The sequence below is a fragment of the Phytophthora sojae genome, assembly GCF_000149755.1.
Source record: "Phytophthora sojae unplaced genomic scaffold PHYSOscaffold_11, whole genome shotgun sequence".
In the NCBI taxonomy this organism is placed as follows: domain Eukaryota; phylum Oomycota; class Peronosporomycetes; order Peronosporales; family Peronosporaceae; genus Phytophthora; species Phytophthora sojae.
This window is the reverse complement of record NW_009258125.1, coordinates 1,822,928-1,848,174: the sequence shown is the minus strand read 5'-3', so window position 1 is coordinate 1,848,174 and position 25,247 is coordinate 1,822,928. Positions and strand designations below refer to the sequence as shown.

Genomic DNA, 25,247 nt, shown 5'->3' with positions numbered 1-25,247 from the left:
TTCACCTTCATCTTGAGACCGTTTCAGCAACTCGCAAAGTCGAAAAATCGCGAATGGTTCCACTAAAACAGAAATTCGGGAACGCCGGCGAACTGCCGCTGTGTAAGCATTCCACAGGAATCCACGGGGTTGGTTGCTGCGTGTGCTTTTCCACGCTCGACTCAGCCCTCTGCAGTTGCCGGCTGCACTGCAGTCACGCTTCACCATCGGATGAGCTCCTTTGGCGCGTCAACAGCGCTATTGCAATAATCACGATACGATAACCAGTCGTCATTTTCTACCGCGATTGCTAAAGTGCAATCGTGCGTTCGGGCCGGAGCTCCCGGGTGTATCGGGTCTCCAGTCCAAATCCCCCCGCACGCCCGCAAGCGCGGCACAAGACTCCAGTTCAACCACAGCAACGGAGCCCGTCGCCTTCCATCTATCGCTTGACGCACAGGCCGCGCGCGCAGGAGAAACATAGTGGCCATGGCCTGGACGACGCTGGCCATCACGGCCATGGGGCTGTCGTGCGTGGCCACGGGCATCACGAGCTACAGCCTCCGCCGGTCCTGGGACCTGCAGATTTCCAGCGTGCGCTGGCTGTTCTGCGTCTTCTTCACGTGCTACTGCCTCTACGGCGCGGCCCGCGTGGCCTACATGGTCACGGTGAGCGCCAAGGCCAAGTGGGGCACGAGCGCCAACGAAGAGTTCTTGGCCGACCACTACACGACGCTGGGCATCTTCGCGCCGCTGCACTCGCGGGTGTCGGACGACCCGTTGGTCACCGTCTTCCTGGTCGTCGGAGACTCGGTGCACTTCTCCGTGGCCACGTGGATGTTCCCGCTAATTTATGAGCTCGGCTTGATTGCAAGGAAGACGATGGACCGAGGCGCCGAGAAGGAACAGGAGCAGATCCAGTGGTACCTGTGGTGCGTCTGGCCTATTATTGGAGCGTTCACCGTTGCCGAGACCGTCCTTGCAGTGGTTAAAGGCGGCTACACGACGTCCACGCAGGCCTTCCAGTTGGCCGTGTACTTCACCATGTTCGCGAGCTTCCTGTACATGCTTTTCGTGGTGCTGAGGCTTAAGTGGGTCGGCCGGAAGTATGAAAATGTTCAGGGACAGTTTGTCACGTCCCCGATTTACCAGCGCCTCTCGAGAATTCTGTACGTCACTGCAGACGGCTTTGCACTGGGTGCTTCTGGGTACTTGACTAACAACTTTGTGTTATTTATTCGTTGCAGAGCTATCTACGCGCTATTCACGCTCCAGTACCAGCTTGCGTCTGTCATTTCGTACTCCATGCCGGGCGACAGGGACGTTCTTCCCAACTACACGAGCATCAGCACGGTCCTCTACAACATTTCAGGGCTGGCCTTGGCCATTACAACCATGTGCAGCCAAATGTGCGTGCTGCAGATGTGTCGTTGGTGTTTACCCGATGACATCGAAGCTCAGGTTGAAGCGAGACTCATGCAGCCTGGAGAACTACTGTCACCGCGAGACACGCAGATCCTTGTCGAATCGGCCGAGCCGCCGTTAGTAAATCCTGTGTTTGTATTTACAGATATCCAGCAATCAAGCGCGCTGTGGGGTGTAGGCGACGGACTCATCATGCAGCGAGCCACAGAGATTCATGACAATATTCTGAGGTCCGCACTGATGAAGTACCGTGGATACGAAATCACGACTGCCGGTGACGCGTTCCAGCTAGCTTTCCACACGGTGCGCGAGGCAGTTGAGTACTGCATGGATGTTCAACTACAACTACTGGAAGCTCCATGGCCGAAAGAGCTTCACAGCTTGCTGCCAGCAACGAAGAAGCAGCGCTCCGGCCGACATTTAATTTTCTGCGGTCTGCGCGTACGAATGGGGATCCACGACGCAGTTGATGCAGATGGAACGCTGGTGCTGGATGTGCACGCAGTGACAGGAAAAATGACCTACACGGGCGCGTCGGAGGTGATTGCGAACGAGATCGGAGACCTGGGCGATGGCGGGCAGATCCTCGTCACGAAACGTGTGGCCGACTGGTTGGAGATGTACGCGGACTTGGTGGCGATCCCGTGCTCCGTGGATCGCATTGGCAACTACACCGTTCCTCAGATTAACTCTACCGTGGAGGTGTTCCAAGTCCTCCCAACGGTGCTGGCCAAGCGCAAGAAGAAGTTCACAACGACATTCGCGACGACACTCAAGCGGCGTCCGGGACACGGAAATCCTGCAACTGGCGCCAACTCATTCACGCGCAACGACGGCACTCCTCCCGGTATGAGCAGCGCGGCTGCCGAGCGTCGTCGCAACCTCTACGCGCAGCGCGAACGGCGTCGGCAGCTTGAGCAAGTAGCGCTGGGCCGTCCCGCATCTCACCAGACGCTCATGCGCTCGGAGAGCAGCCGTCCGAGCTTCGCGTTCGACACGCGACCAAGCTACGCGCGTACGACAAGCATGTAAATTAGTGGATGATTTATGAAATAGAGCTGCCAGCCAGCTTATAGAGGGCGGCGCCGTTCATCGTTCAATGCTCAGCTCGTGTGGTCTAATAACTCAACTCGCCAATGATTGTGCTAACGTCAGACTTCCCAAGTTGAAGTGCTTGATTCGCACACGTCGCAGATGTCGACGAACCAAAGTCTCGCAGTATGTTCACGAGCTCGCAGCAGCAGCAAAGCCTCCAGCTGCCCATAGCAACGCAGCACAATAAACCTCGTTGCCATGCAATTACCGCAGCGCACGATCTACTGCCAGCGCACGATCTAGAAGCATTGGCCAAGTCCCGACATGTCGGCCAACTTGAGCACAAATTCGCAATAAGGAAAGTCAACCGTTGGCCATTCCGTCACATTTGTATGCAACATTGGCTGGTCTGCGGAACCAGCTGTTTCCTCGGGAGCCAAAAAGCATAGAACGCGTGAGTGATCGCACTCACCGCCCAGTTTGCAATTCGACCTGGAGCGCGTGTGTGTCCGGCCGGAACAGTACTGTAGCGGGCAGCAAACTGAGCTCAAGCGGCCCACGCCCCACGATCGGGCCGCGCGAAGCAAGAAAAACCTTCTGACAGCTTCTTCACTTTACAACCTCCCCCAACGCCCGGCGGCGTCGGTTGGCCCGCTAGCGTCGGCCGGAACACTTCTACTCCTGGCCGGGCGGGGCCGAGCATCGAACAGCGCGGGCCGCCCCGCGACAATGGGATGGACGGAGCTGGCCATCGTCACCATGGGCTTGTCGTGCGTGGCCACGGGTGTGACAAGCTTCAGCCTGCGTCGGTCGTGGGACTTGCAGGTCTCGAGCGTGCGCTGGCTCTTCTTCATCTTCTTCCTCTGCTACTTCGTCTTCAGCCTCAGCCGGGTGGTCTACATGCTCGTCGGGGCCATCAATCCGCTGAGCTCCACGACGGAGATCGGCGAACAACTGCTGGCCAACCGATACAGCAAGCTCGGGGTCTTCTCGGTGCTGCACTTCAAGGTCTCACATAACGCTCTAATCACCCTGTTGCTGGTGTTGGGGGACTGCGCGCTCTTCGCTGTGGCCGTGTGGACGTTTCCTTTGACGTATGAGCTCTGGCTGATCGCTACGAGGTCGATGGACCGAGGGGCCGAGAAGGAGAAGGAGCAGATTCGATGGTATCTCTGGAGGGTCTGGATCATCATTGCTGCGTTCGTGGTCACGGAGACCGTGCTGGCTGCAGTGAGGAAGGGGTACACGACCTATACGCAGAGGTGTCTGCTGGCCGTGTACGTCACGCAGTTCTTGAGCTTCCTGTACATGGTGTTCAACATCGTGAGGCTCAAGTGTGGCGGCAGGAAGTACGAGAACGTGCAAGGACAATTCGTCACGTCCCCGATCTACCAGCGGCTGTCGAGGATCATGTACGGCTAGTTAGCAACTTGTTAAATCTGTGGTGTGGTCATTGTGCTGACATGTTCACGGTGTTGATCTGCAGGATCATTTACGCTGTTTTCACGCTGCAATTCCAACTTGCGTCCGTCGTGTTGTACGCCATGCCGAACCGCGAGTACAAGCTGATGGATTTTATCAGCGTCAGCGCGGTCGTCTACTGCGTCTCCGGGCTGGCTCTGGCGATTACGACCATGTGCAGCCAGACTTGTGTGCTCGAGTTCTGTCGCTGCTGTCTGCCGGACGATGTTGAAGCCCAAGTTGAAGCAAGACTTATGCAGCCCGGCGAACTGTTGTCTCCGAGAGATACTCAGGTGCTTGTCGAGTCTGCAGAGCCGCCTCTTGTGAACCCCGTGTTCGTGTTCACAGACATCCAGCAGTCCAGTGCGCTCTGGGGCGTGGGTGATGGGCTCATTATGCAGCGGGCGACGGAGATCCACGACAACATTCTGCGCTCTTTGTTGATGAAGTATCGAGGTTACGAGATCACGACTGCGGGCGATGCGTTCCAGTTAGCCTTCCACACAGTTCGAGAGGCCATCGAGTATTGTCTGGACGTGCAGATGCAATTGCTTGAAGCAAACTGGCCGAAGGAGCTACACGGACTGCTGCATGCAACCAAGAAACAGCGTTCCGGACATCATCTGATCTTCTGCGGTCTACGCGTGCGCATGGGAATCCACGACGCTGTCGACTCGGATGGCCCGCTGGTGCTGGACGTTCACGCGGTGACCGGCAAGATGATCTACACAGGTGCATCCGAAGTTATCGCCAATGAGATTGGCGACTTGGGCGATGGTGGCCAGATTTTGGTCACGAAACGCATCGCCGACTGGCTGTTCATGTACTCGGAGCTGGTGGCGATTCCGTGCTCGGTGGACCGTGTTGGGGAGTACACGGTCCCGCAGATCAACGCGACGGTGGAGGTATTTCAAGTGATTCCAACGGAGCTGGCCAAGCGCAAGAAGAAGTTCACGACGACGCTGAAGAAGCGTGTGACTGCGTTCCCGTTCGCGAGTACGACCGTGCTCAATGATGTCACACCGCCTGGGTTGAGTAGCGCAGCGGCCGAACGCCGACGGAACCTGTACGCTTGGCGTGAACGGCGCCGCCAATTGGAGCAGGGCGCCTTGACTCGGCATGTGTCGCAACGAACGCTACTTGGGATCGACCATGAGGTTGAAATTGAGAATAGAGTGAGCTACACCCGTAACAGCAGCATGTAAACTAGCCAGGTAAGGGTATAATATAAAAGTTATGAAGTTACTCGACTGCGTAAGCCATGAAGACATGGAAGACATCGTTGCCAACAAGCATTTTTTTTTATTGATCGGGTTGTTTACAAACCTGACCGAAAAGGAGTTACCATTGACCCCTACGAGACGAACACAAAGCGAGAGAAAGCAGAGTCGCGCTTCCCTAGGGCTATGAAAAATCCTCTATGAGTATGAATCTACATCTTCCTCTTGCAGGTTCTAACCGAGGGGGTGATTGAAGGCGTGGTCGGTGCCGGGGTCACTGCCGTGTCGGCCGATCCCTCTTCGGTAGAGCTGCTCGACGTGGTCAAGCCAGATCCCTCTTCGGTCGAGCCGCTTGATGTACTCAAGCCAGTGTCGGTCGATCCAGCGGTAGAAGTGTCCGACGAAGTACTGGTCGGCGCAGGCGTGACCTCAGTCTGAGTGAATCCTCCGTCGGAAGTACCAGAGGAAGTCGTCTCACCAGATCCACCAGTAGAAGCCTCGGTAGAGCCACCAGTCGAGGTTTCGGAGCTGTAAGTCTCGGTTGATCCCCCGGTTCCAGAGCTGGAAGTCTGAGCCGATCCTCCAGAGCTGTAAGTCTCAGTCTCAGTTGAACTGCCGGCAGATCCGCTTGAGCTCGAAGTTGTCGTTGGTGCGGGCGTCACCGCAGGCGATCCAGCTTCGGGCGTCGTAGGAGTTCCAGCGTCAGGGGTTGTCGGGGCTGGTGTTGCTACTCCAGCGTCAGGAGTAGTCGGGGCCGGAGTAGCCGCTCCAGCGTCAGGAGTAGCGGGGGCTTCAGCTTCCGGGGTGGTCGGTGCCGGTGTTATTTCCGTCTGAGCGGCTCCATCGATCGGTGCCGGTGTGACCGGAGCAGCAGCAGCAACAATATTAGGGGCCGTGACAGTGCCGGCCGCTTCATTGCCAGTGTTGTCACGCTCAGAGAATGTGTACACGGGGGTACCAGTCGTAGGAGTGGGGGCCGGCGTCGCTCCGGTCTTGGCAGCAGCAGGAGGACTTGTCGATTGCTGCTGAGACTGCGACGAGTCCGTCGTGTTCGTCGTGTTGGTCTGCGCTGGGGATCCGTCGCCGGTAGGCACGGTGATCTTCTGCGTTCCGTCCGAGGTGAAGACGCCGAAGTGCTTCTCGTACTCGGCGCCCGTGTAGCTCGTAGTGGTGTCGTACATCATGAACCAGTAGCTCTGCGGGACGTCCTTGGACCACTCCACGTAGTCGTTCAAGTATTGCTGCATGCCGTCGACCGACGGCGCGTTCTTGCCGTAGTTTTCACCCTGCGACGGCCACCCGGTCTCCGTCACGTGAATCTTCTTGGTATCATACTTGGCCGCCATTTGCTCCCACTGAGTCTGCAGCTTCTCCACGGCCGACTGCGGGCCATTGGTGAAGAACGGGTAAATGTTGACACCAAGGACGTCACAGGCAGCCGAAAGCGTGTCGGCTCCGTCAGCCGCGAGCCACTCATTGATACGCTGCACTGAGCCGACGGGGGTGTTGCCAACGCACGCCTTCACTCGAGTAATGTAGCCAACAAGCTGGTCAGCGGTAACAGTTCCGAAGTCTTTGTTCTTGAGGCACTCGTTGCCCACATACACAGCTTCGACGGCGCTCGGGTTGGCCCCGTAGCCGTCACAAACGGCCTGGATTTCAGCGTCGATAAGCGCCGGGTCCGTGAGCTGCACGCCGACGGCCACCTTGATGCCGGCCGCTGCGGCCGCGTTGATCGCGTTCACGCCGCTGAAGAGAGTCTGGAAGGTACGGATGCTCGAAAAGTACTGTCCGACTTGGGTCAAGTCCTTGCCGACAACATCGGCATTGACGGTAGGGTGGTGCCACGGAGCGTAGCAAATACCTGTTGAAAGGCGGCCAGCATCGGCGACGCCGATGGCCACTGCGGCCACCAAGGCGCACACGCGCATGGTCGGCGACCAGATCATTGTGTACTCCGCTTGGGTTTCGCAAATGCTCGCAAGCAGCTGTACGAAACGTCAACGCTTAACGATGGAGTGGACCGGGAAGTGGCGCAAGTTCCGCGCCGCCGTTTGTTCGGCCGTGGGGTCATGCCTACGAACACCAACGAGCCAGTACATTTCAAGGCGGACCATTGCTGCGTATGACACGGTGACTGCCGTTCCAGTATGGGGAATTGTATGAGATCATCGACATCGAACAGATCCCAAGCTGTACAGATGTCGCTCAACTCGGAGCAACAAGCTTCGATATGGCAAAATCAAGGCTTTGTGCACAAATTGTAAATCGCTACGATGCCCCAACATTCGAACGCAATCCTCTACTTTGACTGGAAGACAGCTTCAACGCGGAGGAGCTGTCGATTGCCGCAGAGGTATTAATACATGTACACAGCTGAGCGGTTGTGGTCTGGTGCTCGTGGATTCTTTGGCCATGGTCATACATGTACCGTGGTCCCAGCTGACGTTTACCACGTTGACCAAGACGAGAATCAATTGAACCGACAACACATGCAGACAAGAAGCTGTAGATCAAATGGCGCAAAGCTATTGCAGCAGGCGCACCGACAGTATGGATAGAATAAATGAACGTGGTATCCATACCGGTCAAACCATATTTTTTGAAGTGGATCTGTCGGTCCAATTTGTCCTGACCCCTGTTCAACTTTCGATGCAGCTGACTCAAAATGCGTCTTACTCAGTGGCCGCTAATTTTCTACAGCACTACACCATTTCCGGGTCGTTCTGCACAAATGCTCGATTCAAAACAATCACGTAGAAAAAGGGTGAGTATACGTGATCGTTTTGAATCGAGCATTTGTGCAGAACGACCCGGAAATGGTGTAGCATGCCCTCGAACGCATTGCTTAAACCCTTACACTCGGATGAAGTTCTCGACGACACCAGATATTTTACGAACAAGAACTGTATTTAGCATGAACGTCACGAAAATGGCGTTAAGTACATTTATCATAGTCTACTTTGAAGCAGCCTTGCAGCCCTTCACGACAGGAGCAGGAGCAGGAGTGACTGTGGGAGTCGCAGTGGTTGCGACGGGAGCAACCTCCGCTTGAGCCGATCCATCAGTGGATGGTGCGTTTGTGTAGGTCGGGGCATTGGTTACCACAACCGGAGCCGTCGTAGCGGCTTCGGTGACAACAGGAATCGTCGTCGCGGGAGTCTCAGTTATGACAGGAGCATCCGTAACAGGGGCATCCGTAATGATATCCGCGGCCACTGTTGCGGCGGGGGCATCGGTGGTTTGCTGGTAGATTGAACCCGATGACGAGGTCGAGTTGGTCTGCTGCACTGCAGTGGCGTCCCCGCCTGGGATCGTCACCTTCACTGTTCCGTCCGAAGTAAACACTCCAAAGTGCTTCTCGTACTCAGCGCCAGTATAGCTCGTGGTGGTGTCGTACATCATGAACCAGTACGACTGCCCCACGCCCTTGGACCAGGTGACGTAGTCGTCCAGATACTGCTGCATGTTCTCAGTCGAGGGCGCGTTGCTGCCGTAGTTCTCGCCACTCGACGGCCAGCCCGTCTCCGTCAGGTGAAGCTTGCTTGAGTCGTACTTGGCCGTCATTTGGCCCCACTGAGCCTCCAGCTTTTCGACGGCAGTCTGGTCGCTCTCGGTGAAGAAGGGATAGATATTGACGCCGATGACGTCCGACGCCCCGGCCAGCGTCGCTGCACCGTCGGCACTAAGCCACTCGTTGATCCGCTGCACCGACCCGACCGGCGTGCTGCCGACACAGGCCCTGACCTTGTTGATGTAGCCGACCAGCGTGACAGCACTGAACGACCCAAAGTTGCCGTTCTGGAGGTTCTCATTGCCCACGTAGACAGCTTCGACTGCATCCGGGTTGGAGCTGTAGCCGTCACACACGGCCTGGATCTCCGAGTCGATGGCCGACGAGTCCGACAGCTGCACGCCGACTGCAACCTTGAGGCCGGCCGCGGCCGCAGCTTCGATGACGTTGACGCCGCTGAATTGAGCCTGGAACGTGCGGATACTCGAAAAGTACTGCACGATCTCGGCCATATCCTGGCCGACGACAGAACTGTCGACGGAGCTGTGGTGCCACGGCGCGTAGCAGACGCCGGTAGAAAGAGCGCCGGCGTCGGCTCCGACAGCGAGTGCAGCCATTACAACGGCGACTCGAGTGCTCGAGGAGAAGACCATGGCTGGCTTGGCTTGTGTCTTGGTGGAGCAAATGAGAAGTGAGTGCCCGAATCAAAGGCCACACACGTTGTGGACATCGAGCAGAGAGCCACGCGCTGGACGAACAGCAAGGCGCAAGGAGTCGGAATGAATTCGGACGCGCCCCGAAGGTTCTGGTGAATGAGGTGGCGTTGCAGTTGACTCACGTCGCCAGCGCCACGCGGATTCCGCGAAGCTCGATCGAATGGCCATGTGTCCAAGCTGCTCGTTCGGTGCCTGCTCGATCCTGACTTTCACGACTAATAGTTCGCTCGTAGTGGCGTCCTGATATGTAGGCCAGATGGAGCCTGCAGGTGGACAAGTCGAGCACCCGCAGCGAGTGACTTCGCCGCACGCCTTTCGGGGAAGCATGGCCACCGACACTGCAAGAATACGCCGAGCCGTTTCGATGGCGAGCTGCTAAGTCGGTGATCGCTGGACATCGACGCTTTTAGAGTGGTGCTCATGCAAGCTCGGCGATCAATATGGGAGACGAGACAATTAGGGGGGAGGACTCTTGGCAACGGACTCCATCTAGGAAAGAGCGATCATCTGAAATAGATGGCTACGAAAGAAGTCGCCTCATCTGGAAGAGCGCATTTACGATTCAACGCAGCTTGTCTTTGGGTAAATGATGCTCCGTTGCCTAGTTGCCTTCCCTTCGTTTTGTCTACTTCAACATCATCGCCGAGTCGTTGATCATGAAAGGTCAACCACATAGGCCAGCTGCTTGCCGAACGAAGAAAGCTTTTACATGAACCAGGGACGTGTGCATACAGAAGTTATATCTGTACAAACGCTGTTTTTGATTTTTCGTTATGCACCTCCGCTACGCGCTCCTACATAGCACTAGCTGTACTGTGTGTTTCCATCTACGATGCCAGGCCGTTTTCATCAACGACCGGCAAGACGTCGAGACACTTACATGGCGCAGTCCTTGCCGGACGAGACCTGCGTGGGGGCAGCGGGAGTCACGGCGGGCACGTCCTGCACGGGAGTGTCCTGCACGGGAGTGTCCTGCACGGGAGTGTCCTGCACGGGAGTGTCCTGCACGGGAGTGTCCTGCACGGGCGTCTCGACGGCCGGGATCTCGTCGGTAGGCGTGGTCGGTGCCGGGGTGGCGTCGGCAACGGGCGTCTCCGGCACGCTCACATCGGGGTAGTCGGCCGTGGGGGTGGTCGGAGCCGGAGTCGATTCAGGGTAACGCACCTCCGGGACGTCCACAGCGTACTCGGGAGCGGGCGTGCCCTCGGTCTGCTGGGTGTTGTCACCGCCGTCGGTGGCAACCGGGGTGGCGGCAGGGGCCTCCGGGGCCGGCGTGCCGGCGGGGACCTCACCGGCAGGCTGGCTGCCCTGGGTCTGCGAGCCCTGAGTCTGGGAGCCCTGGGTCTGCGAACCCGAGTTCAGGCCGCCGGGGATCGAGACCTTGGGCGTGCCGTCCGAGTTGAAGACACCGAAAGCTTTCTCGTACTCGGCGCCCGAGTAGCTGGTGGTCGTGTCGTACATCATGAACCAGTACGACTGGCCCTTGTCGGCCGACCAGGTCTTGAAGTCGTCCAGGTACTGCTGCATGGTCTCGAGCGACGGGCTGTTGCCCATGTACTGCTCGCCGGCCGAGGGCCAGCCGGTCTCCGTCAGCTGGAGCTTGTCGGCGCTGTACTTGGACGTCACCTGCTCCCACTGGGCCTGAAGCTTGTCGACGGGCTTCAGCTCGCCCTGGGTGAAGAACGGGTAGATGTTGACGCCGCACTTGTCAGAGGCGCCGCACACCTTGTCGGCACCGCTGGCCGAGTTCCACTCGTTAATGCGCTGCACGGTGCCGACAGGCACGGCGTTGCCGGTGCACTCCTTGACCTTCTGGATGTAGCCCACAAGCTGGTCGGCGCTGACCGTGCCGAAGCCGTTGTTCTGCAGGTTCTCGTTGCCGACCCACACAGTCTCGACGGCGCTGGGGTTGCGCTTGTAGCCGTCGCACACGGCCTGGATCTCGGCGTCAACGCCGGACAGGTCGTTCATCTGCACACCGACAGCGACCTTGACGCCGGCCGAGGCGGCTACGTCGATGATGTTGAGGCCGCTCATGCGCGTCTCGAACGTGCGGAAGCTCGAGAAGTACTGCGAGATCTGCTTCATGTCGGACTTGAGGACGTCCTCCGTCACGGTGGTGTGGTGCCACGGGGCGTAGCAGACACCGACACCGGCCTCGGCCGTGCCGAGAGCAATGGCGGCCATCATGGCGAACACGGTCTTGTAGGTAGCACACACCATCTTAGCGTTGGGTAGGGAGGTGCTGGGGGGTAGTTCCTTGCTGGACGAGGAAAATCGGGGAATGAACTTGTGATCTGAAGCTCTGCAGCGCTGCCTGCTCTCCAGTTCTGAGGAGACAAGAGAGCAGACCACAATCGAGTCGGCAATGCGCTGTTCGAACAGCAACGCGCTGACTTCGGTGTAAGAGACACTCGAGCCCACGGGCAAGAGACCGTGGCCCGCTACACATGGTCGTCCATGCGGTACAAACGAAAGCATGGCAGAGATCGCCAGCGCGCGGACAAGAGCAGCACTCGGCCTCAAACCTCGAGCCGACAGCAGGCCGAGCGTGGCACATGACGGGGAACGACGCGGTGGCGACTTTCGCGCGCCGACGCTAACGTCTTCACCTGTCGACCCCACCGAGCTGGATACCGCTGGAAGCTCGGGTATTTCAACCACCTGTGGGCGCGCGCAAGGCTGATGCAGAGGCCGGCCGCCGCCGTCTCGTTTGAAGGACAAGCGGCAGATGTCGACTTACGACGCCGCGTTCTCGCCGGCACGCCACGCTGCGCCGGACTCGCAGAGGCGAGGCCGGGATCTGCGTGCGCGAATTCGGCGCTGACCGAGCCCGCTCAAATCGACGATGCGAGATTGGCAAAGCAAGATGAGAACATGAAAAAAAATCTATCGCTCAGTAGATATTAACGTGGAAGCGTAAATGCATTCGGTTTCTCTTCTCCACTCCATCCAAAGTCTCCTCTTCAAAATTCGGGATCCGCTCGACAAAACCACGGAATGACAGGCAAGGGGGACGTACGTACGTACGCTGGCCGGCATCCGGTTGCGTCCGATGACCGACAAGCGTCTCGAAATTCGGCGCTTACATGGCGCAGTTGGCAGTGGTCGACGTCGTCGTGGTCGTCGCCACGGTCACCGTGGGGCTGTCGGTGGCCGTGACGGTGCTGTCGTCCTCTTCCTCCGAGGCGTCCACCGACGTCGAAGTGGTCGGGGCGGGCGTGGCCGTCTCCGTCACCGTCGCCGTCTCCTCCGAAGCCGAAGCCTCCGTCACGGTCTGGTCCTGCTGCTGCGTCGAGTCATCGGTCGTCGTGGACGCTGAAGACTCCGTCACGGTCTGCTGTCGTCCGTGGTGGTCGACGCCGAGCTCTGCGTGGTCTGCTGCTGAGTGGCGTCGTCGCTGGTGGTGGACGAGGTGGTGGACGTCGTCGTCGTCGTGCCGGTGCTGGAGCTGCTGCCGCCCGGGATCGTCACGTGGGCCACCATGTCGTCGCCGAAGACACCGAAGTGGGTCTCGTAGTTGGCGCCCGTGTAGCTCGTGGTGGTGTCGTACATCATGAACCAGTAGCTGGACTGCACGCTCGAGGACCAGGTGGCCCAGTCGTCCAGGTACTGCTGCATGCCGTCGTAGGACGGCGAGTTGCCCTCGTAGTCATCGCCCTCGTACGGCCAGCCCGTCTCGGTCAGGTGCATGGTGCTCTCGTCGTAGCCGGCGGCCAGCATCTGCGCCCACTGGGCCTCGAGCTTGGTCACGGAGGAGTCGTCGCCCTCGGTGAAGAACGGGTAGATGTTGACACCGATGACGTCGCAGGCCGCGGCCAGCGTGGAGGCGCCGTCGGCGTTCAACCACTCGTTGATGCGCTGCACCGAGCCGACGGGCACGGCGTTGCTGGTGCACGCCTTGACCTGCGAGATGTAGCCGGCCAGCGTGTCGGCGCTGAAGGTGCCGTAGTCGCCGTTCACGAGGTCCTCGTTACCGACGTACACGGCCTCGATGGCGTCCGGGTACGACGAGTAGCCGTCGCACACGGCCTCGATCTCCGTGTCGATGGCCGACGAGTCCGTGAGCTGCACGCCCACGGCCACCTTGAGGCCGGCGTTGGCCGCTGTCTCGATCACGTTGATGCCGCTGTATTGCGCCTGGAACGAGCGGAAGGCCGAGAAGTACTGGGCGATCTGGGCCATGTCCGTGGCCAGCACGTCGCTAGTCACAGTGTCATGGTGCCAGGGCGCGTAGCAAACGCCGGGCAGCGTGGCCTCCGTGGCGCCCAGGGCGAGGGCGGCCAGCATGCCGACGACGGTCATGTAGGACGTGCAGACCATTGTCGACGAGGGTCTATAGGCAATTCGTTCGATGCGAGGGAGGAAGCGAATTGAGGAATGCGTCTCCGCTCGACTAGCGCAGCGGCCAGCCCAGCAGAGCGGCCCGCATGCATGCGCGGATGACAAAGAGACTCACGCAAAGGATGCAAAAGGATGGAGGGCGTGACACCTAGCATGGAGGGCGACTAGCGCTGTAGAAGACCAGGCCTAGCGAAAGATACGCGAGGAAGTGCCGCGCACATCGATGTGAGCGTCCGCGCCGCTCAAACGGCACGGGCGGCACCGCCACATGGTCTCGGCATCCGTCTGGCAATCGACAGGTCGGAAAAAGATCGGAAGTCAGCACGCTAGCCGGTTCGCCATCACTGCGCGAGCGGATCCGCTCCCAGCTGCTGGCGCGCGAGCCCACCGCTGTGAGCTCCGATGAGCGGACGGACGGATGCTCAAGACGCTGCTGCAACTGCAAGCAGGGCGGCACCAGGGACCGAAGTTCCACTGCTTCTGACAGGCAGCGCCTGTGAAGCGAGTGAGGACGAGTCCGTCGTGGCAGGTCCACCGTCGGCCAGCGCGGGCCACAAGTTGATGGGCCTTGGTCCCGTACACGACGGCACGATGCCCGCGGCGTACGACACTCGCGACAGCGAGCACCAGAGACGCTGCGCGCGTGGGTTCATTTTTCGCCCGATTTGCTTCAGGCGACGACGGCCGCGGCGGAAGTCACGTTGGCCGTCCGCGCGGATAGGCTCCATCTAAAAAGCCGTCACGTGCCAAGCAACGATGGTCCGATCATCGCGCTCCGATGTGAGCGGGTGGATATTGGCGACGCCGCGCTGCTGGTGACCGCTTTTCCTGACGATCGGGGTCCCGTGCTCTCTGCGAAGACGGCGCAATGTTGACCGCTTCTGGCTCTAGCGCCGAGCCTGCCGTTCGGTTGTCAACCGCGAAGATATAAGGCACCGAAACAGTGTCTCTACGTTCGACGACGACGGCTGTGCTGCAGCGAGCGCCTCGCTGCCAGCAAACTTTGCTGAGCAAAGAGAATATTTTCGCAGTGCTGGCCGCGCGCAAGAGCCGACAGACTGCATGCAAGAAGGGCCTGCCGTTCCGCACGTGCGCGACCACGTCACATCCTAGCCCTCGGCGACATTGGATAGAGGCATAACACTCACTGCAGGCGTTGAATTCCCGCTCCACCGTCGATCAGTGGCGCTGTGTTCGTGCGGTACACTTGTACAGTACTGGGCAGATACGTACATTGTATATTGAATCGCTTCACCAGTTACTGTTGGATTTTGGAGCTCCCACAGCGATGTGTGCGATTTATTCCAAAGGTACTTCCAAAACGACTCAAAGGGGGACTCAATTCGGTGAGCTTTATAGATCTAGCACTTGAAAGGAAGCGGTCGTAGACGAAGGCACATTGCAAACGAAGAGCTCGACGGCTTCGGTGCCGCTTCCCGCCTTTCTTGCTGTTCTACTTGCACCTGTGCGCCGCAAATAATGAAAACTACCGGTAGTATGGAGAATCACAGGCTGTACCAGCGATTTCGTGGCATCACGTTTAACCCACATAAAAAACAACACTCCGGTTTTCTTACGTTTTTACAAAAAATCGTTAGGTGACGCGCGAGGTGGTTAGAGCACCTTTGATGCGACAGCACAACAGCACCGTTAATGGCGCCCAAGGCGCCATTAACGGTGCGGATTTAAAATGGGAACGGTGGGGGACGATAAAGATAAATATCTTAGGGATTGGCATAGCCGGTGCTGATTGGATTCAACCTACGATATTCAAAGTGTTACGGTTCATCCGCATACGAATTAGCTAGAAACGAATGTCAGCGAAAGAATTATATTTCACTAATCGTGATAAAAGTTTTGACTAGCTCTGTAACTTTGCTTGATCGGTAGGGCTTACGTATTTATATTGGCGCCGCTTTACTTAAATTAAGTATGTAATTTATTAACAGCCTATGATAAAACTGCTCCTAAACTTGCATTCTTCTGTAGCATCGCCTACAGACCAACGGCCTCTTCCCGTTCGCGGTCAGCTCGCCGTCCGTTTGAGCTTAAATACTACTTGCCAATACCACCAATTACGGAAATTTGACAATATTTGTGATGAGTGGGGATGGTTTTACCCATTACCGGAGAAACACGCTTCCACCTGGGTATGTTCCTGTTTGTTTGGGGTCTGAGTGAGCTCGATGCTTATCAAGCCACATAATTATCTGAAAATAGCTTGCCAACATGAATTCACCTCAGAACCATAGTATTTTTGTGGGGGGTGGGAACGGGTCTTAACAGGGGTATAGTGGGGGAAATGGTCCCATTTCCCCCAATTAGGGAGGCCTGAATATCAGTGATAGTCTACTGTATCTGATACTAATACCTAAGGAACTAAGATCCAATCCCGAACCGTTGTTGGGGACGAAGTTCCCCCTTACATTGATACACTCACTTTTACTTAGCTTTTTCAAGGGTTCATACCCTCATTTACTTGCCTGATATCAGTTTAGAAGGAATGCTGACATTCTGAATGAGTCGCCCAGCATTTGTGACCCCAAAATCCTGTATTTATTGACAATTACAGACAATTCTGTCCTAAATGATACCTGACACACCTGATATATTGCTATATATGATACGAAGTCACTCCGCCGACTTAGTAAATCTGATTAGTGACTATGCATGCTAGCTCACTGTGAGTTAGTGTCTAGTATTTTGAACTAACACGTCAGTGGCGTTAGAGCACCTGCACCTGCATGGGGGCGACAACAACGACAGATTTATCAAACTGAATGCATGTATGCCTTCAGATTTACGATCCAATTCACAACATATATTTACTGTTAGAGACTAGGGATCACTCGCGGTGGTCTACCAGGTGCTTTATTTCTTGGACAGTGAGCTGGCCGAGGTGCATATGCGATACCCTACTGTCGGAGGCTAAGATTGGATCACTTTCAAAAGAGCAAAACCCTATGTTATTAACGGATTATACCGAATAATACCCGGACTACTATTTATTAGAGCCCCCGAAAAATTGAACAGCTTTAGTAAGGGTTTTTATTTGGGCAAGGGCTTCTATTTTATGAAATACAGAACGAACTAACCGATAAACGATATCACTGGCGTGCGAGGTGTTTGGCACGCTTATTTCAATACAGGCGGCAGTTAAATTCATCAATATATTAAACGGAGTGTATTTTGTTGCTGGTTTTATTTGAGTAGAACGGTCCAAAGTAATTGTTTCTCTCCTCTATAACTAAAAGCAACATTATTTTGCATTGTTTGCATTAGTCTGATTGTCGATCCCAATATCCGTAAAAACAATGATTAAAAGAAATACTAACTATCCAATCTTTGTGATTCTTGACTCTACAGTAAATCACAGGTGTATGGAATCTAATTTATGGGTTGATAATCGTAGGATAGCTGGTAGGTTGCCGAGGTAAACAACCTACCTGAGTCCGTTGAATTTGTTTTAGTCGCAGTTTTGCTCAATCCAGTAGCTTGAAGATAGTGAATAGAGTTAAGAAAACTACATCATTGTAATTGGGGAATATTGTTTAAGTACTTACTATCGTTGAGCAAAATCATTTTTTGTTGTTCTCAAGAGACTATCTTTATGAACGTCGCAAGTCTTGTCATACATTCTTAGTACAAGAGGTATTTCATTCGTAAGTTTTTGTTAGCTTTTTTCTATTTAGTAGCCCGGGTTTGTATTAAATTTATTTAACAATCCGAGCTTCTATTTGATCAAGGAATTCCAAGTTATTTTCTCTAAACTCCTATCTTGCCCCAAACCCGATAAAATTCTAATCACCGTTGGCATCTATATGCATCTCTGTGGGTACACTACTAGGAAATCATACCTATATATTAGCATTTAAAACTCAAGCAATCCCGCGGGCGACACGGCTTGCTCAAAATTAACTGGAAACTGGATCCACTCAACGTACAATTCTCGACCGTGAACCTCGCTCAGGCACCCAGCCCACTGGTCATACACAACGTCAATGGTGTTCCTGTCCACCTCAGTAATAGTGGTGCATACGCCGCCCTCGAGAACCCACTAAACGTTGTCTTGCGCGCCTTCGGCCTCTCGGTTTCGTGCGTTGGCTTCCGAGTCGGCGACAGTAATCGGAAAAGATTTTTTCCATGCCATTTTCAGAGGTTTTCCATACCAATAGGATTAATTGCATTCCACATGGATGAATTGCATACCACCCGGGTGAATTGCATACCACAAGTACTCCCGCAAAACGTTTGAGCTCTTCTAAGTTTTGAATTATCCTAAACGTTACTGAGGCTGTCGTTGCCAGCCAACAACTACAACAAAAATTGTGGTGTTTCCTGACAGGCGTATATACTGTCAGGAAACCGTACACGTGCTTAAGAAAGACTAGTATGACATCTTCAGTGTATCCACTAGTGTTGAATGGGTTTGGTCAGGAAACGGCACACGTGCTTAAGAAAGACTAATATAATATCTTCAGTGTATCCACTAGTTTTGAATGGGTTTGGTCAGGAAACGGCACACGTGCTTAGGAAAGACTAATATAATATCTTCAGTGTATCCACTAGTTTTGAATGGGTTCTGGCAAGAAAGCCTCTACCTGCGCATGAAACAGCTATACTCATTTATATCTGGCGACCAAAAGCCCATGTTTTTGGGACAAACTTCTAGCATGTGTGCACCATAATACACTTTGTCATTCTGCTATTTGCAATGAAATCCCAACTTCTACACCGAGAGCGCGACGAGTTCTACGTTGCCTACAAGCGCATGCGGACGTCCTACGAAAACGCAGCCGAGGTGATGAACGACCTCCACCGTGAAATTTCAGCTCAAGAAACAGAATTTCGAGAATTACGGCAAGCTCGATCTGCACAAGATGACCAAGATGACCAAGATAACCAAGATGACCAGGATGGCCAAGAAGACCAAGATGAACCTCGCCAGCCCCAACCCTACGGCACGACAATCGCGGACCTCTTCGGGGACACGAGCAGCGAGAGCAGCGAGGACTCGGACGTGCCGCAAATGGAGGATAGTTCTGCCACGGACCATGCTGAAGGAGACGAGTCGGACGTTGAAGAAGCGGAAGATGGCGGCGATGAAGAAGAGGCCAACAGCGACACCGACCGTGGCGACGGCAGTGATTTCATGTGGAGCGATGACGACACTACCGGCTATGCGTCCGAATCGGAAACAGGTGATCAAGATTACGAGATGCCTGACTGGCACACTTGGCTTGCACACCGTGTCGTCCTGCTGAGGATTTCTTCGAGGACGGTTCGAGCGACTTTCCTTTTGATTTGACCCACTTTAGTGACTAAATCGTACCTAGAGCGTAGGGGTTACAATTTCGTTTCAAGAATTGTTTTTATTTTTTTTCGCTTGATTTAAACGTTACATTCGCAAGTAACTAACTAAACCGGTAATAACAACCGTAATTTCTGACATGTATTCTAGAGTGGTTATGTAACTAACATATGAAACTCATGATTGCTGCATCGACATGAAACTATCTTCCCCTCTATCTACAGCGGCGGCTGGTTCGCGTCTGAGCGTCTCTCATTCTTCAATTTGCTCAGCAACCAGTAACACAGCAGCCCCCTCCTCACTTTTCATCTCTCTACAGCCGACTTCAAGCTTCTTGCGCTTTCTCTAACAGCGATAGTGTGGTCACGCTTCCATCTCACATCGCGCTAACTAGTGGCTTGACGGGGTCTTGGCTGGCCTTCCGATAAACATCAGGTGGGAAGGGAGGGGAGTTATGAACCGGAGCGCTGACGAGGTCTCCTCCAGCGAGAGTCACGACTTCAGCGGAGATATTGTTCAAACGAGATCCGCCCGAAACTCGCATTCGTACCGAAGAGCCCCCACTCCTGCCGATGTGGTGGTGGTCGACCAACACAGCACCGTTGCTCCTCGAATCAGCACGACAAAAGAAGGTGCGCGTATCATCATGCACAGCAAAACCTTCAAGTCAATAGCAGAAGCACTCCGCCACTTGCAGTCGCGCGAGAATACAGCATTTCGAGAGAGGTCTCTGTTTCGTCGCACTACGGTGTTGGTCTGTGCATCGCACGTTGATTGCAAAGCCCAGGCCAGAGTAACTAAGCGTGATGGAGACATCTTCACCCTGAGCACGAGTGGGTATCACACACAGCATCTTCTGCCGAGTTCACCAGACCATGGTGACTTGTCGGACCCTGATAGGCGCCGTTTAAGGTCCAGTAAATCCGGATCCGACTCTCCAAATGACAGCAACGATTTTGATGGTAGTGAATCCGAGTTCTATCCTGACGATGCTGACTTCGACGACGAGGATGATAAGGATAAGGATACGAATGATGTCGATTCAGACACGACAGCACAGCAGGAATTTGGGATATCCAACTCTAGTAGTGCTAAATGTGATAACAGCCACGCCAGTGTTGAATCTGCATCTGTGGGTAAAATGACGATAGCGATGTAGCAGACGACACCCACACTGCTTCAGCTGGCGTTAACCACGTGGACGAGGATGGATTCTGTGTTCTCGGTCCGTTCAAGACTCGCGAAAAAGCCCGTGTCGCAATTGATGTACTGGCGAACATTCGGTACAAACGCCTCAACAACAACAGAGACACGGTGTGGTACAAGTGCTCTTCTCACATGAATTGCTCTGCGACGGCCAAGATCAAAATTTTCGCTTCAAGCAAAACGTACACCGCCACATTGAATGGAATCCACAGTGACGTCGTTGCCCCCCTCGATGAGCAACGGACTGGCATCCACAAACCCCTTGACGACGAAGTGAACAACCTTTTACTTGGGGGGCAAGGACCTGCAAGGTGTTTGACCACCCTTGAAATGAAGTATCGAAATGACGAAGAAATGCTGCGCCTTCTACCGGATTTTGGACAACTCAAGAATCGATCGCAGCTCCTGCATTCTCGAGGCGACTTCGACATCACTTCGATGGCGGACATCTTGAAGTGGGCATCTCCAAAAATGTGTAAGACAAAGGAGGACTTTTTCAAAGGAATGGTTTACAGGGTTGGCATGGACCTCAGAACATTCACCAAGAAACCCTTCAACTACCGCAACGAATTACTGGTTCTTGACATCTTCACCGAACAAGTGAAAAAAAAGATGTTTCATTTGGTATTATCTTCACGTCGAGGAGGCTTTTTCGCAACGCTGCTCTTGCGGTTTTGGGACAACGTGAAGGAGTCTTGGCGGTGACTGATGGTACCTACAAGATCGACTTCAAAAACTGGACGCCGATATCATTCGGTACCTGTGGCATGCGTTACACGAAGAAGAAGGAGTACCAACACAAGTTTTACCCGATAGCCTTCCTGTTCGTGCGTGCAGAAACAACACTAGCTTATACAAAGCTATTCTCTGTTATCCAGAACCGCTCGAAGGATTTCTTTGGTTGAAACCTGACTGTCAAGTATGGGTCGATGGACCACTCGGCCGCAATTGCTGGTGCCTTTCGCGCAGTATGGTCTGACATCGAGCTGTTAAATTGTTGGCCTCACTTGGATCGCAAGTCCAGAGAGAAAAAAGGGCTACTGTCAGACACACAAGTCTACCACGATATTATCAAACCGCAGCTGGACCAACTCGAAAACGCTCGTTCTCGTGAGCAGTTCTTTGCTCTGTCTGAATTAGTCACTCAAAACTGGAGAGACCAACGCCAAAGGAGGTATGCCAAGTGGTTTGATGAGCAGTACCTCACGGACCCGTGGGACCTGTGGTTCATCACCGCCAGCAACGTCGCTGGAATAGTATCAAACCAGAATCCAATTGAAGCACACCACAGCGCTATCAAAAAGGTAGCAGCAGGCCATTTGCGAGCAGCGATATCGCATGTCTTGGCCGTCGCTTTGCCAAAGATAGTGATTCACTGCGGCCGCGATACAAATACCGAGTTCTTGTGGCCGTTTGCATCAGGTCCCGTTGATGAAAAAGTGTATCAAGCTGCCAAACGGCTCTGTGAACCTGGCAATCACTACCCATACCACGAGCGGATGTCTAAGCGTGAAATCGCCAACATCAACCACTACTACTTCAATGCAGACTATTACCTCATTCACGATGAAATCTGTACGGGCAAAAGGTCACACACACAAGGACATCACGTTACGCCAAGTCCCTGGAGGGAGTTCTAAAAAAAGATGAGGTCGTGAACAGCATCCAACTATCGTACCAGTCCCTACACGCTGTGGATATTCTATCGCGAACTCCTATTGAACACGACTGGGCTTCTCCCATGTTGGCAATTGAAGAGGTAATTCAATACCTTGCTGTTGCATGCTCTGTAGATGCATTACTAACGTTTGTGTGTGTGCATACGGTCTAACAGATTCTGGCCCTGCGAAGCAAATTTAAATGCGACTGTAAAGAGTTTTACCAAACGGGATGGCTGTGTGGGCACGTTATGGCGTGCTTAAAACTCGTTGATGGCTTGGTCTTTTCGCTGATGCTACGAGGCTTGCTGATGAGACGCCCATCCGGTCGACCAAGAAAGAAAAAACAGTGTCTTGAGCGTGAAAAGCCATCACCTGGCCGGTACAGTGTCGATGCTCTCATTTCCCGGCTCATTAAAACTCCTGCGAGCGTTATCAATTGGAGCGTGCTCAGCACATGGCCAACTAAAAACCGGGATGGCGAAATCGACGATCGAGACTTTGTGGGGGTAGTGGACCCTCCGTTTATGAAAGGCGGGGCTCGCTATTGGGACGTTTACTACGAGAAACGCAGTGAAACGGTGACCATGGCAGCCGAAAAGCTCGCCAACGCGATAATCTACGCACATCGGATGGAGCATCACATTGTTCCCCCCGGGAATTGAAAACAAGCAGGAAGTCGCTTAACTTCTGAGATTTCTTCATTGATTAGGACGAGGTTGCATGTAATGAGGCTAGATGTAGTGAGGGCTTCGGGCGCTGCGAACTAGGGACCTGCTACACATCAACGCGTCTAGGACACTTTCACTTGTATTTTGTATGGCAAGAATTAAATACTTTCATTTTCTTTTTGTATGGCATGCAATTAATCCGGTGGTATGGAAAACCTCTTGTTATTTTTGGCACGGAAAACCGCTTTTTTTGGCATGGAAAAAATCCGCCACCGACAGTAATCGTATACTTCTCCACACGCTTGCCATCAGGTCGAAGGTCACGGGTGTGCTCCGCAAGGGCAATGTAACGAAGATTCACGTCGCCCGTAATGTTGCACACCATCGCGTAGGCGTTCTTGTGGAACTGTTGCAGAGCTTGGCAGCTGAAGCTCCCAGTCTGGACAAGCCCCCAGCTCTTTGGGGTCACTGGCTTCGGCCACAGAGCCATGTCCAGCCGCGGCAGGATCTTGTTGGCGCAGTCAATTGAGCATCGCACGCGTCTCGAGAAGCGCGCGTGGGTCATGACCATCGTCCCCGCGGGGTTTCGCACGAGCGGCGCATACTCCACGTTCCAGCCGAACATGGTGCCCACAGCAGCCGTGCGCGGAAATTCCTTGGCGTACACGGCGTCGTTGTTCTTCACCAGCGTTTCAAACGCTTCCGTAGTGAGCGGGTGGAAGTGGAACGACGGCTCCCCATTGGGGAAGAGGACGCGCGACCCGCCCTCATCCTGCAGCAGCGGCACCTCCTTCGCCTTTACCTTAGTCTTCGTCCTTGGAGACCACAGCAGTCGTCGACATCATGTCTTTGCAGGGCACTTGCCTGAGCCCCTGGGTGTCATTGTACAGCACCGTCTGGAACTTGATGTGGTCAGCGATGGTCTCCTGCAGCACCAGGTTCTCTGGTGAGTGCCGCTCTCTCGACCATGATCAACTGAAGCGCCTCCTCGAATGACTCGGGCGTGACTCCGTCCGTGACCATGCGCGCCTTGAGCACTCGACGCTGCAGTTCCTTCTCGAGATGGCGCCGCTCCAGGACCATGTCTGCCACCTTCTGCTTCTTCTGCTGGCGCCAGCGCACCATTCTTCGGCGCTGCTGCTCGCATCGCCACTGCTCGCGCATGACGGCCTCCCACAGCGCCTTGGAGGCCGGGTCCTTGCCTGCGTTCTTGTTGGAGCGCTTCGTCATGGGGGCGATAGCGGTGGCGCCCCGACGCGGCTTGAGGCGGTCGAAGCGTCGGAGTCCATCGGTCTGAGTAGTCTGCGGTCCAGGCGAATAACTTGAAAGTGACGTGACTCCCGCGCGGGGTCCAGTGCTGCGAAACTCGCTCCCTGCGGACGTGAGCCCAAGAGCCAAGACTTTGCACATCACTCTGATACGTCAGAGTCTGACGTATCACGTAACATGGTGGTGGTCCAGGTGACCGGTGAGTGCACGGGGTACGGATACATCCACCGGATATCGGTACTACATATTGTGAGTACGGTACCAATCTGCCCTATGCTCCGGTACCATTATTGTGAATTCCGGCCAAATTTGGACTTTTGGGGCGGTTCTTCCAATCGACCTCCACCACAAAACGCCTATGAAACGACGACATACCTTATAATTCCGTATAAGTACGGATTCAGCACCTAAAATGAGACTGCCTCGAACAAAATGATACTAAGCCACCATTTAGAGTTATCAAGATAATCGCGCTTGAAAATTGGCTGCTATTTTTCGTATCTAAGTGAAGTTTCGAGAAAGGGCCCGATTTGTGATTTGAAAACCTGAACTGTCACTAAAGCGAACGCTCCCTCAACACCTCACTCTCAAAGAAGATCTACACCACCGCCGACATGGAAGCCCACCGCTCGACCTCCGAGCTGCCATCGCAGACCTCCAACGGCCCCGAGTCGTCGCCCGGCGGCACACAGGCTTCCGGCGCTCTCGCGCCACAGTCCGTTGGTGCCTCGGAGCCGCCCGCGTCCCCTCCCTGTCAACACCCCCTCCTCCCGAGCAACATACGCCGTACGCGCCTGAGCAGCACGCTTCGGCAGCTCCTGGGCAGCAGCTTGCGCGCACCTCCGATCCGCAGCAGGAGGAGAGTGCCTGCGAGCTGCACGAATCACCGGCGTGCACGCCTTCTCGAACCGATCGGCAGAGCAACCAGAAAAATCGACCCCGCGTGACCTCCCCGCACGTTGCGGCACATGCCGGCAGCGACGTATCGTCTGAGAGCGAGGAGCCTGCTGAAAGCAATGATGAAGATTGGAGCATGGCCGAGTCAGCTGAGGAGGATGGAGAGGTAACGGGGGACAGCGAGGGAATCGAAGACGGTGAGCAAGCCGAGGAGGATATAAGTATCAATTTGATCGATGTTGATGTTCACCAAAAGGTGACAGGCCTTATCAGAGCTGATAAGTGTGAGCGTCGCTGCCTTCAGGGAAAGGCTCAAGAGCTGCAGACTCTGGTCTGCTCGGTCTCGCAGATGACCAAGTCGGAGAGGATGACGTCCGTCTACTCCATGCTAGGTGTGCTTATGCAAACGGACACGGTAGAGCGTCGCCGTGGCAAGGGCGAAAGAGTGAGAAGTTCAACTACTACCTGCCGTTCGTGGGCGCAGTGTGCCGCCTGTCATTTGCCCGCTGCCTCGATCTGACACCCCTAACAATTCAGAGGT

General features: G+C 54.8%; 6 protein-coding genes across 6 annotated transcripts; 1 reads left to right on the top strand and 5 right to left on the bottom strand.

The window, feature by feature from the left end:
• Positions 1–468: 468 nt before the first annotated feature.
• PHYSODRAFT_340204 (hypothetical protein) lies at positions 469–5,105 on the top strand (the record flags this gene model as incomplete). The annotated part of the gene is made up of 4 exons (XM_009538300.1): positions 469–1,148; positions 1,227–2,419; positions 3,098–3,851; positions 3,926–5,105. 4 exons carry the CDS (start codon positions 469–471, stop codon positions 5,103–5,105), a joined length of 3,807 nt encoding a protein of 1,268 aa, XP_009536595.1.
• A 911-nt stretch (positions 5,106–6,016) lies between these two features.
• Positions 6,017–7,069, bottom strand: PHYSODRAFT_402889 (hypothetical protein; the record flags this gene model as incomplete). Its single annotated transcript, XM_009538299.1, has 1 exon — positions 6,017–7,069. A coding segment is annotated over one exon (1,053 nt), but the record flags the coding sequence as incomplete, so codon positions are not given.
• A 1,009-nt stretch (positions 7,070–8,078) lies between these two features.
• Positions 8,079–9,287, bottom strand: PHYSODRAFT_526895 (glycoside hydrolase family 17-like protein; the record flags this gene model as incomplete). Its single annotated transcript, XM_009538298.1, has 2 exons — positions 8,079–8,338; positions 8,381–9,287. The coding sequence occupies 2 exons, from the start codon at positions 9,285–9,287 to the stop codon at positions 8,079–8,081; spliced, it is 1,167 nt and encodes a 388-aa protein (XP_009536593.1).
• Positions 9,288–10,094: 807 nt separating this feature from the next.
• PHYSODRAFT_355994 (hypothetical protein) lies at positions 10,095–11,610 on the bottom strand. Its single transcript, XM_009538297.1, has one exon. The coding sequence runs from the start codon at positions 11,571–11,573 to the stop codon at positions 10,227–10,229; it is 1,347 nt and encodes a 448-aa protein (XP_009536592.1). The 5' UTR covers positions 11,574–11,610; the 3' UTR covers positions 10,095–10,226.
• Positions 11,611–12,435: 825 nt separating this feature from the next.
• Positions 12,436–13,673, bottom strand: PHYSODRAFT_340200 (hypothetical protein; the record flags this gene model as incomplete). The annotated part of the gene is made up of 2 exons (XM_009538296.1): positions 12,436–12,804; positions 12,834–13,673. 2 exons carry the CDS (start codon positions 13,671–13,673, stop codon positions 12,436–12,438), a joined length of 1,209 nt encoding a protein of 402 aa, XP_009536591.1.
• Positions 13,674–17,565: 3,892 nt separating this feature from the next.
• Positions 17,566–23,844, bottom strand: PHYSODRAFT_352832 (hypothetical protein; the record flags this gene model as incomplete). The annotated part of the gene is made up of 5 exons (XM_009538295.1): positions 23,476–23,844; positions 23,401–23,404; positions 22,814–23,355; positions 17,758–17,798; positions 17,566–17,712 (listed from the first exon to the last, which is right to left on the bottom strand). The coding sequence occupies exons 1-5, from the start codon at positions 23,768–23,770 to the stop codon at positions 17,566–17,568; spliced, it is 1,029 nt and encodes a 342-aa protein (XP_009536590.1). The 5' UTR covers positions 23,771–23,844.
• Positions 23,845–25,247: the final 1,403 nt, after the last annotated feature.

What these genes read in the sequence shown, in the direction of transcription:
- PHYSODRAFT_355994 (XM_009538297.1), bottom strand. Translation starts at nt 11,573, where the DNA reads ATGGTGTGTGCTACCTACAAGACCGTGTTCGCCATGATGGCCGCCATT.